This window comes from Eucyclogobius newberryi, unplaced genomic scaffold (genome assembly GCF_026437365.1).
Source record: "Eucyclogobius newberryi isolate DKJ021-1_F unplaced genomic scaffold, fEucNew1.0.hap1 SCAF_6, whole genome shotgun sequence".
Classification (NCBI taxonomy): domain Eukaryota; kingdom Metazoa; phylum Chordata; class Actinopteri; order Gobiiformes; family Gobiidae; genus Eucyclogobius; species Eucyclogobius newberryi.
In genome coordinates, this window is record NW_027316278.1 from 28,501,911 (window position 1) to 28,514,889 (window position 12,979).

General features: G+C 38.5%; 1 protein-coding gene across 1 annotated transcript in view; it reads left to right on the forward strand.

Moving 5' to 3' along the window:
- Window positions 1-12,979, forward strand: part of ipo11 (importin 11) — a 194,003-nt gene that overhangs the window by 123,996 nt on the left and 57,028 nt on the right. The window contains exons 23-24 of the mRNA XM_072432530.1: window positions 6,444-6,523; window positions 7,938-8,018. Of these exons, the coding sequence (XP_072288631.1) occupies window positions 6,444-6,523; window positions 7,938-8,018 (161 nt within the window). The remainder of the gene's footprint in view (window positions 1-6,443; window positions 6,524-7,937; window positions 8,019-12,979) is intronic.

Here is a 12,979-nt window from a genome sequence, read left to right on the forward strand (position 1 = left end):
CATGTCCGAAATGCCCTCTCAGCCTGTGGTTATCCCGCTTGGGCTCTCAACAGAGTGAAGAGAACCAAGAAGCAGGACAAAAGGGAAACTGAACAGAGAAGGTAGGGTGTTTCTATCCCTTATGTGTCTGGCCTGTCGGAAAAACTGCAGAGAATTTTTAGACAACACGAAGTCCCTGTTTATTTTAAACCAGGAAACACTTTAAGACAAAAACTGGTTCACCCTAAGGACAAGTTGCCGACGCAAAAACAGAGCAATGTAGTTTATTCGATCCAATGCAGTGAAGAAAGCTGTAAAGAACGTTACATAGGTGAGACCAAACAGCCTCTACACAAGAGGCTTTATCAGCACAGAAGAAATACAAATTCAGGACCACAGAGCGCCGTGCATCTCCATCTTGAAGCCTCTAATCACTCGTTTGAAGACGGTGAGGTGAAGGTTTTAAGCAGGGAGAAAAGATGGTTTGAGAGAGGAGTTAAGGAAGCTATTTTTGTTAAAAAAGAAAGACCTTCTTTAAACAGAAATGGAGGGCTAAGATTCAATCTTCCTGGTATCTATAATGGGATACTGAACCCCTGGAAAGGTATCGGACCAGGACCAGGACATTTAGATGCTAATCAGGTACTCAGGGTGGTTGAGCCAGGGTCTCACAAAGACAAAGAGGATTCTAATAGCCCATTAAATTCTGAATAGGCTAGCTCGGTAGTTACAAGGGGGGAGTTTCTGTTGAAACAAACAACTCCTTCTACTTCAGGAAGGCTCCTCCCAATGGGTGGGTCTTACCACAGAACAGTATTAATATCGGAGTTCTCGATCTAAATTCTTTTATTGACAATGACTCTTGGATGAGAGTCGAAACGTCTATTTTTTCTAACTGAGTCCAGATGACTACAACTGAAGCTTTTTCTACTATGGAACATGCCTGGACGAATGAGGGATTACACCGACTTAAATGACTGTGTTTTTGTTTATTTATCATTTCCATTAAGTTTTGGGAAGCCAATATTCAATTCTTGATGGTGGATAGGTCTATACACCATGTTATAGTATGTTTAGGCTTATACACCATGTAATAGTATGTTTAGGCTTATACACCATGTAATAGTATGTTTAGGCTTATACACCATGTAATAGTATGTTTAGGCTTATACACCATGTAACAGTATCCATCCATTTTCTGCCGCTTTATCCGGGGCCGGGTCGCGGGGGCAGCAGTCTGAGCAGGGACTCCCAGACTTCCTCCTCCCCAGACACTTCCTCCAACTCCTCCGGGGGGATCCCGAGGCGTTCCCAGGCCAGCCGAGAGACATAGTCTCTCCAGCGTGTCCTGGGTCTTCCCTGGGGCCTCTTCCCGGTGGGACATGCCTGAAACAAGTCCCGAGGGAGGCGGATCATCCGGAACAGATGCCCGAGCCACCTCAGCTGGCTCCTCTCGACGTGGAGGAGCAGCGGCTCTACTCCGAGCTCCCCCTGTGTGGCCGAGCTCTTCACCTTATCTCTAAGGGAGCGCCCAGCCACACGGCGGAGGAAACTCATTTCGACCGTTGGTATCCGCGATCTTGTTCTTTCGGTCACTACCCAAAGCTCATGACCATAGGTGAGGGTTAAGGTGTCGGTTCAAGGAGGAGATGTAATGGTATGTTTATGCTTATACGCCATGTAATAGTATGTTTAGGCTTATACACCATGTAATAGTATGTTTAGGCCTATACACCATGTAATAGTATGTTTAGGCCTATACACCATGTAATAGCATGTTTAGGCCTATACACCATGTAATAGCATGTTTAGGCCTATACACCATGTAATAGCATGTTTAGGCTTATACACCATGTAATAATATGTTTAGGCCTCTACACCATGTAATAATATGTTTAGGCTTATACACCATGTAATAGTATGTTTAGGCTTATACACCATGTAATAGTATGTTTAGACTTATACACCATGTAATAGTATGTTTAGGCTTATACACCATGTAATAGTATGTTTAGGCTTATACACCATGTCATTTATGATGTTTAGGCTTATACACCATGTAATAGTATGTTTAGGCCTATACACCATGTAACAGTATGTTTAGACTTATACACCATGTAATAGGATGTTTAGACTTATACACCATGTAATAGTATGTTTATGCTTATACACCATGTAATAGTATGTTTAGGCTTATACACCATGTAATAGGATGTTTAGACTTATACACCATGTAATAGTATGTTTAGGCTTATACACCATGTAATAGTATGTTTAGGCTTATACACCATGTAATAGGATGTTTAGACTTATACACCATGTAATAGTATGTTTAGCCTTATACACCATGTAATAATATGTTTAGACTTATACACCATGTAATAGTATGTTTAGGCTTATACACCATGTAATAGTATGTTTAGACTTATACACCATGTAATAGTATGTTTAGACTTATACACCATGTAATAGGATGTTTAGACTTATACACCATGTGATAGTATGTTTAGACTTATACACCATGTAATAGTATGTTTAGGCTTATACACCGTGTAATAGTATGTTTAGGCTTATACACCGTGTAATAGGATGTTTAGGCCTATGCACCATGTAATAGGATGTTTAGACTTATACACCATGTAATAGTATGTTTAGGCTTATACACTGTGTAATAGTATGTTTAGGCTTATACACCGTGTAATAGGATGTTTAGACTTATACACCATGTAATAGTATGTTTAGGCTTATACACCATGTAATAGTATGTTTAGGCTTATACACCATGTAATAGTATGTTTAGACTTATACACCATGTAATAGTATGTTTAGGCCTATGCACCATGTAATAGGATGTTTAGACTTATACACCATGTAATAGTATGTTTAGGCTTATACACCGTGTAATAGTATGTTTAGGCTTATACACCATGTAATAGTATGTTTAGGCTTATACACCATGTAATAGGATGTTTAGACTTATACACCATGTAATAGTATGTTTAGGCTTATACACCATGTAATAGTATGTTTAGGCTTATACACCATGTATGTTTAGGGTGCATGTACATTTGTGGAAATAATGAAGGTATGTTAAACCATCCTTGGAGGAAAATGCAACCTGGGGAGAACACTAGTAACGTGCATAGCGATTTACATCAGAAACGTTGTTTAAATCACTGCCTCATTGAGCGCCTGTGGACCATCTGGACTGAGTAAACAAACATGCCGCGACAGGTTACATTATTTGGAGAGTTCATAACTTCTACTGATAAACATACCAAAGGATGTTCAGGGACTAGAGGTGAGCAAGGTCTATCAACCTACCATCGTTTATCAACGCGTACGTCGTACTGCAGCAAGTGAAATTTCCCAATAGTAAAATTTGATGTGATACCAGACATTTTTATTTTCTTTTTTAGTCTTTCTTCTTTTCAGCTTCAACCTATTTTGAGATGATCCCTAAGATGGTCTATAGTATTAGTGTTTATTGCAGTATTACCTGTGTGAGCTTAACATAAATCCTGTATTGAACTATGAGTTTTCTTTGTGCAGTTTTCTTTGACATAACACCAATCCTAATCCTGGTCTTTGCGGACCTGCCTTATCAACGCTTATTGTTCTGTTAAAATGAGTTTCCCTGCCAACCTATGCACTCTAAGCAACAGTCTGAGGTGTTAGCCGCTTGTCAGCTTGTGTTAGAAGCACATTATTCATGCCTATGTCAGTAAGTGCATGTTTATATCCTGTTTTCTTTAAGGGCCAGGATCCATGTCGCCATATATCACACCGGAACTGCTCAAGGTTTTATGGCTTCTTTACCCTGCCAGCTTTTATTACTCTAAGCCCTATGTGCATGATAAATATAGCGCCAGAAAAATGATGGTAAACACACTCAGTCGATTTCTTACGCTCTGCCCTCTGCTATATCTGAAATCAATCTATATTTGATGGATTGCCTCTTGTTGTTTCTCCTTGAAATGTTGTTTAACTACTTCACTGTTAAGTAATATGTGCTGTGTGTAGCCAAATGACACAGGCTAGACCTGGGCATTTGTGGCCCCAGAGGCCAGATGTGGCTCTCGGCCTGTTTTAATTCGACCCCCCTCAAGATTTTTTTACTGTCTTAGCTATGTAAAATGTGTCTGCACTTGTGTCCTTAATAGAGGTTACATGAAATAAATGAAATAATCGATTCAATAGCCTATATTTTACAAAAAAGTGCTTATTATGATAAGAATCTGTCACACCAATTAACGCAGTCTGGCCCTCCACCACTTAACTCGATTCAAATATGGCCCTCAGGGGAAAAATAATTGCCCACCCCTGGGCTAGAGTCATGCTGAGGGTGAAACCTGTAACATTTCCTCCTATATGTTGGCTTTGCAAGACGTCACTAGGATAGATTAATCCCATGGACAAAGACTGCAATTATTTATGTCCTTAACAAACAACAAAATATCTTGTCTAATTTTGTATACAAGCCGCTAACCCTCGAGTTTAGACCTCTACAAAAAAGTGAAATGTATGTGAACCTTGGATCAGTTTTTCTATTCAGATTTCTCCACTCAAATGTTGATGTTCCTCGTCAGGTTTAAAAGTGCACTTTTGTACAGAATCTTTTTTGTACTATGAAAAATGTATCCCAAATCTAATCAAAATTAGATATTTTGTCAAAATCATGTCGGTGTAAATAAACAAAAAATTATTTTATTTATTTTTTACAAAAGATTCAGAAAGTGGTGCCATTATTTCACTCAGAAAAATGGATTGTTGAGAGTTATGGAGCCCACAAAGTGCCATTAGAAGTGATTCAGGAATCTTACCATTTGGTTCGCTTCTTGATTCAGGACCTACGATTTGATTCACAATAATTCTGTCACAATTCTTGAATTATTATTCAGTATTCGCACTTTGAAAATAAAATTTCAATATAATTAATTTTGTCTTATAATTATTGTTTTTGTATACCGTAATCAAATTAAATACAATCCCAGCTATTAGCTGTCAAATAGGATGGGTTTTAGTCTAAGGATTTGGCAACCAAAGGGAGTAGCTCATTCTGCTTTCTATGATCAGCTTGTGGCTCACAAGGCCCCACAGGCGTCTTGGGTAGAACACCTCCACCCTCCCTCCACAACATGCAAAACTGTCTTTGCGGTTAACACAAAGCTTCACAATGTGCTGTGGTAGCCTAAAACATGGACTATAATAATTTTAAATGAATAGCATGGTCCTTTTGTTTGGTTCTATTCAATTTAATTGTTCAAATGTTTCAGCAATGGTGTTAGTACTTATTGGCCACTAACCAGTTTTGTTCTACTGCAGTTTCACTTCTTTAGACTGGGTTGTAAATTGTGCTAACATCCCCTTGTGGGCATTCATCGTACCTGGACTGTAAAAAGAGTGGTTCTTGAATGTTGCCTTTCATAGCCTTTAGTCATCGTTCCCCTTTTAATCCCACATAAAGAGTCCTGCTGTGTGAGCTGCTTATATATAATGTATAGAGGTGCAAATGGGGTAAAACGCCCTGAGCATGACTTTTGACAGTCCAGGTCAGGCTCACAACAAAGAAAAGTATTTCAAGCCAGATAATAACCATGTGATAATTGTGTTGAATCATTTATCAACAGAAACTCACTGTGTTTCTCATTGTTGCTTTGATGATGGGTACTTTTTCTATCTAGTTCTTGGGTTTTGCCAAATCATGGCGACTTTTGTGCATTTCAGAAAATACATGTAAAAATGTATAAAATACACTTACATATTCCATACAATCATTTCCTTTTTTTTCCCAGAGACAACTCTGTGAATGATTTATAAGGGAATTTCAATTTAGTTTTTTATAATGTATGATCAGACCAGGGCTGTGGTTACCCGATAGGGAATATGAACCTGTCTTCCCAGGTCAATGTTGTCAGCTGGAACTAACACTGGCACTAACGGAGAGCCAAGTTATGAAATATTGATATTAACATGTGTGTAGTGTGACCATTTAGTGATGTATTGGCTGAAAGAGACATTTTGAAAAATTTTTACAGAATTGATAATTAGTTTGAAAATGTGTGGGGGGGAGCTCACTGAATTGTGGCGTTTGTTGCTGATTTGAAATTGTAAAGTTGTCTTAATGTCTTGGTAGTACTGTGTGATTAATTAGTTTGATATTACCTGTGTTACGTCCCCTCCAAAAGATCTTTGTAGAATTGACACCATTTTATAATCCTTTAAGCAGAAATATTAAAATTCTCCCATTATTTGTGGGGTGTAAAATATCAAATTTTTACCTTGCTTTTTGTGTCTCTCAACTCTCAATGGACTCAAATGACTCAAAGTTGTGGAAATGGGTTTTGTAGTTATTTGTCATAAGTCAAATGATGCTGTCCACCTGCAGCGGCCTAACAAATGTCTGTCCTCGCCTGACTCTGCCCTGGAGACATTCACTCATTACTTTCCACACTTTGTTTCAGAACTCAGCACGGAGAATCACCGCACCTGCTTTCAGATCGTCAATGCCTACTTGTACCTGTCTGCCACGGAGTTCCTCCAGGTGAGTGCAGTGTAATGGAGCAATTTGAGTACGATCATCATAATACAAATCTATGGTTCCACCCAAAAATATGCTCAAAGTAGTTGTTTATTTCCTGCCTGAATACTTTGCTGTGGTCATTTCAGCAAAACATCTCTTTTTACATCTCTTAATAAGCAAAAGTTTATATAACCTTTTCAGGAAATAACTAAGAAAAGATTGTGCTCAACCCCAAATATATATATTTTTTTGCAATAAAATGTGAAATACCAATGCAATTAATATAGTAATAATAGGAATACTATTATTGTGCCAAAAATGTTCAAACATTTTGTCAACAAAAAACACATATTTTGGGTCATATGTGCTAAAGTTCTAACCTTCAAATATACAGCGGCTTTTAAAACATGAATTATGAAATATGTGCATTCAATGACCCAAATAACTAGATATGATTTTCTTTATTTTTGTAATTACGCAACACTTCTTACTACTAGATACTTTCTGATCTAAAGTTTCCATGTGGGAATGATTTCTGCAATATTTTATATTTTGCGGAATCCAGGGAGTAGTAAAAAGTGTTCGTAATCTCATGTCGCTCCAAACTTTCTGTGTTTTTTTATGGCTTATTTAAATTCACTTCAACAAAACCGAACTTAGCGACTAGTTTTTTTACAAGTCTAACTTCAGACCACTTCCCCCCCATGAAAACTTGCCAGTAACAATATTATGGCGCTACAAGGATTAATATGACACTAGTGGCTTATTACACTTTTAAATCAAATTGACAGTAATGGTGTTATAAATAATACATTATTTTTCCGCTTTCACTCCTACATAGATTTCAGTGTAGGAAGACCTTTTATTTATGGTTTTGGGGAGCTATCAACCTCAGCTCACTACATAGCAATCAAGTAAGAGGCCAGAAGATCAGGACCATTACGTTTCACTGACTAAACTACATGATAGAGTTTAAGCTGAACAGAATTTCTATAGGTTTCAGAGAGATGAAAAGGAGCAGCAAAAAAGAGGCCGCACAATGGAACACTTTCTTAGTTTCTATTGTGACCCCACTAAGGCATGTTCACTCATAATATTACCAAGAACTAGAGTAAGCACCTATAATCAGGAAGTCCTTATTTAGTCAGACGGACCACCCAATCTCCTTTGTTCACACAAGAACAGTGGCTGAAAGTGAGTGTAACTAGCTTTAAATCTGAATAGTGTTGGATAGGAAAACACATTTATTCTACTTCTATTGCACACTGTAAACCAAGCTCATTAAAACTCAAACTAAGTTACACAAAGTCAATTATTGTCACAGTATTTTAATGACCGCTTACAAATTACATTTGTGTGATTTCTGTGTTTGAGTAAGATAATTAGGTGTTCTAGGTGCACAGGCATTAACGATTGTTTGCGCTTCCCTTTGCAGAGCTATGCCGAGTCACTGTGCCGCTCTTTCTGCGATTTACTGAAAGACATCACGAACGAGGGACAAGTCCAAGTGCTGAAGGTAGTATCACTTCATTCCTCCCCCAAAAGCAGCTTGTGGAAAAAGGTCCCGGGTGAAAGTTCTGAATATTTCATTATCCTTGACTGACGTGAAGAGCGAAAGTGCTGAGCGCGCGGATTGATTGTACGACAGTGTATTATAGAATAGGCTGGATGTTCTTGTGACTAATGAATGAGTCGGTGACAGTGGCTCATCCTCACTCCATTTATCACTGTCTCACATGACACTTTTATATTCCACTGAGTAAATACTGTGTTTGTGAAGTGACGGCTCTCGTGACAACGTTTTACAGTGTTGTGGTAATTACAAAACCCTCTGCAATTAACTGCATAAAAGCCTGGTTAAGTAGTTGATTGGCTGCGATTGACTTGGGGAAAGTTGGCAGATCATTTTGAAGTATATTTTGTCTTGATGTGTGAATGAATTTTGCATTGGCTCACAATAGTATTAAGGACAATGATTTTCTTTTTTTTTTAAACTTCCCCTAACAGAAAATGAATAGTGTTTTCTCATTACTAGAAATACCATGGAACTTTCTTTACACATTTTCTTTTCATCAGAATCATTGTCGTGACCCATGTATCAAATCGTGACTAAACTTTATTGTTCCATTTCTAAGGACAATCGCTACACACTACGATGTCATAACTCTAAAACCGACAATAAAGCAGAGCAAAGCAGATGGAATCATGGTCAAAGAGGAAAGATACAAACACGGAGAACAGCGAAACACTGCTAATAATTCAGTTCGAAGCTTTTATTACTGAAAAAAAAAAAAACATTGAGCGTAAATCCTCACGTGAGTCTGTTAAGAAATCCACGCTGAAGGAGTCGGTGAAGCTGCTGCAGATAATAGCTACAGTTAACTCACTTCCTGCGCATTTTTTCATCAATTTCCTTTTCTGTACTGCTGCACCAGATTTTAAACACGATGATGACTCAGTTTGGACGTGCATCTAAACTAGAATTGCAGTGCTCAGTGGCTTTACTTTGGACAGGAAACGGCTGATGCGAGGTACAGTCACTTTAGCACAACTTTTGTTTATCATAAAGTGCAGTTTTTCCGCCGGTTTGTCTTTCTTTGCTCACAGGGGATCATATGAATCTTTTAAAACTATCTTCATGTCCGTGGTCGGCGTTTCATGTCCCAAACTCCTGTAGTGCGCAGCATGTTCACAGGACACAGCATTGTTCCCGTCTCCTCCTGCTGCTGGAGTTAATCACGAGAAACATTTGACTTTTACCCAATCAGGTCTGTGGACGTCATGTTTAGTCTGCATGACTCGACTTGGCCCAAGAGGGAAGAAGGTACTAACAAAGTAACTGGCATTCTTCTTACCTTTGCGGTTTCCCTATTCTAGTCATATTTTTTATCACATGCAATGTCATTTTCAATATATTAATCTAGTTTTGTTATGTGGTCGCACTGCCTGAAAAAGCTCAATGCTGTTCATAGTGTCATTACCTACTCAAATAAGTATCAAGGTATCAAAGCTAAAATTACTAGGTTTTAGCATTGATAAGTCTCTGGACTGTAAGTGGGACTGTACTGTAAGTAATTGTTGTTTTTTTGACAGTGACAATCTTTAACTGTAGAACATTATCTCAGCTAAATCTCAGCAAGCATTTAGAAAAAAGTCATGTAGCCTGAGATGTCTAACGCAGGAGAAGTTTCATTACCGTCAGCACAGGACCCGGAGATATGAACACTCAACAGATTCTGGTCGTGTCAGGTTATGTCAAGTTATGTTTTCATTTGGATGAGTTTTGTAACCTATTGGCCAAATGTCAGCATTGAATCGTCAACAAGGATCGAGCTAGAAATGTCTTTGGTACAATGGTGCAATTTCCTTATTAAAGACCACCAGCTCTATGGTAAACATGGAGCTGAACTCAAACAAATACAAGTAAAAGTCTAAATTGAATCAACACTTTAAATTGCAAAAGGCCTCTGCGTATCACCAGAAGAAGTCTGTCAGCACCCATGGGCCCTGCACCACGTTCTAAAAACCTGTGACTTGTAGTGTGTGTATTTTGTTTGTGTTTGTGTCAGCAGGGTATAAGACACACTTGTTTGTTTACTGATATGTGCTTATGCATTTGTACACTTCACATTGAGTTCGGTGATATTTACGCTCGTATTCTGTTCTCATAGAATAGCCATTATACCTTGATCTTATGTTGGGTAATCCTCGGTGGCATTACTTCACAGCTGCTGCTCCTAATCCTTTATTCAGATGGAAGTGGAGCCAGCAGACAATACGCCTACCCATCACAACAGCTGAAGTACTTCGCTCGCCGAGGCATATTGGCACTGAGAACATGATATTGTGAATGATCAGTAATGTCAATAGGTTGCCCTCATTGTCTTGTTTGGACGGGCATCATTATTATGTGTATATATATATATATATATATATTTGTGTGTTATATACAGTATAATGGCGTAATAATCTCAGATGAAGGGCAGGCACCAATATAACTATGGCTGTGTAGTCGGAGCTACACACTGGCAGCACCATTATATAGTCAGATTTGTCTCTTTTTCTCCTCAAACGATGGCACCAATATTACTCATGTCCTCACACTAGGCAGCACCAATATGTAGGGCGAGGATCCCGCTTCTCCACATGAGTCACCTATATGTAATGCCCATTCTGAGACTAGCCATTACATTGTGGACAACTTCTTGGAATTTAGGTAGCTAATGTTCATATTTATATTTAAAAAGGGACCCATCGGAAAATTGTATAGCAAAACATTACTAACCTTCTCAGTCTCGATTCATTGGCTGACAATTCAAGATCAAGAAATAGGGTCTATAAACCAGGATGATTTTGTGTGGTTTAATAAACAAAAGCAATTATAATCAAAGTAATTAATTACACATTTGGTTACACAGGCTATGCCTGGGCTCAACTTAGTTACCGGTAGTAGAAACGTATTGAAAAGTAAGTTTTTGATTAATTCTAGAATAGAAGCATGAGGGGAGAGGACGCACCCCTGTTGGGGATGAGGTCCCTGGGGTCTCTGACCTGATGAGTCTTGTGTCAGGGTTCAGAGCAAGAAAGGGCGTGTGAGAGGGGCACAGTGTCATTTTTTCTGACCGCGGAGGTGTGGCCTCGAGTGAGAGTGACTTTAAAACTGGCTTTGCCTCTCATTCAATCTTATTTCTAATTTGGACAATTTTAACTTAAACCAGCTAAATGACATGTAACAAAAACTAAATACTGCAGCATTGTCAATGAACACACATCATTAGCACATAACGAGGAAGTATATTACATATGACAAAAACACATTTAGAACACATTTCTTAACTAAACTAAAACATGATTTAGTTACAAGTTTAGATCACACATTAAGCAGTCTGTTTAGATGTGAAACATAGTCATGATGGACCTTGTCCTGAGAAAATCTCCAGCAGAACAAAGAGAATTTTGTTAGTGGACAATTCCACTTCTCCACAGGGGCCAGGTCCGTAGAACCATTTGGTGTCCTCTGTGAAATAAAACCGAGGGCAGTTGTGGCATGTGATGGTTCACATCTCAAACTCCTTTTGCTTTGTCTTCTCAGTATCACAGTTGTTTTTTTAATTATGAAAAGATGTCTTTTAAAGGTCTTTTGAGACGTATGTGTCCTACAGCTGCATTCACACTTGCACACACATTGTGACTAAACCCAGTGTTTAAGGCTAAATTTACTTTCTTAAGCTTTTAACCATTTTGACCATGTTCTAACTTTGGAGCTCATTCAAGTATGTTCTTATTCTTGTTCGTAACTTCCAAGTAAAAAAAATGCTGAGAGAAATGTGCATCTGATTCTTGACACACACGTAAGAAGCCAAATTCCTTATTAAATGAGAGTTGCGCCAAATTAAAGACATGTTTATTTATATAAAAATGGAAATGTATTTGCTTAAAAAAAATACCCTCCAAACTTCCAAGTATGGGCTCCACTGGCCATGTGCCACTGAGCTTGACTGAGGAGGAAAAAGAAGAAAATGAAAGTCTACAGACTTGCAGCGATTAAAATGTCCAAACACACATAAGCAAACTCAGTGGAAGCATATTTAAGTCTGTAAGCCAGGGCTTTTGTCATTTTGCCACCATCTTGGATTGCACGGCAGATTGCAGAGACGAGTGCGCTCTGGTCGTGAGGGGTGTAACCGGGGAGACCAGTGCCTCTGGTTGTGCAATATAATAATCCAATATTATTTTTATATAAAGTAATGAGTAAATCTATACAACTAACAATAATGTGGGAATCAGATATTCTGGTTGCAACATAAGAGTGATGATATTTTAATATAATATTTTAAAACGGATGAATTTCTGCACGCAAGAGTGCTCCTGACTTCTTCCAGAACAACATTTTCAATTACAACACATTTTGTGAAGGCCAAAAACCTTCACGAGAAGCCCTTAAGAACAACTGTGTCCAAAAATGCTTCATGAATGAGGCCCATTGTTCCTTCATCAAATCATACCTGGAGTAGCATTTAGCTTCATTCACACTAGTTTGATGAATCCTGGTTAGAAAGTCCCCAGGACCAAACCAAGTCTACATCAGGCAATTGAACAAAGCTCAAACCAGGACTAAGCCATGGCAAGGGTCATTTTTCTTCACAGCGCAGTTCTGCCGAGACCCGGTTAGCTAACCTGTCCTTAAGCCCTAAATGTAAGCAAATTCCTAAACCTAATCCTAATTCTAAGACCTTAATTTACCCTAATAGTGAAAAAATATATTGTAAAAAAGAAGCATCTGCTACCACTAATCCAAAGTGGCGACTGTGTGGCAGAACTGGGTTGTGGGGGAAATGAAACCTGAACACAGCCTAAGCAAGACCCAAAATGAGGTCAGTGCAATGAATTTGGCAGCACTCGTGACTGTGATTGTGTGATCTTTTATGGAAACTACAAGCACATGTCAGCTATGTAGACAAGAGTGCAAGGATCCAT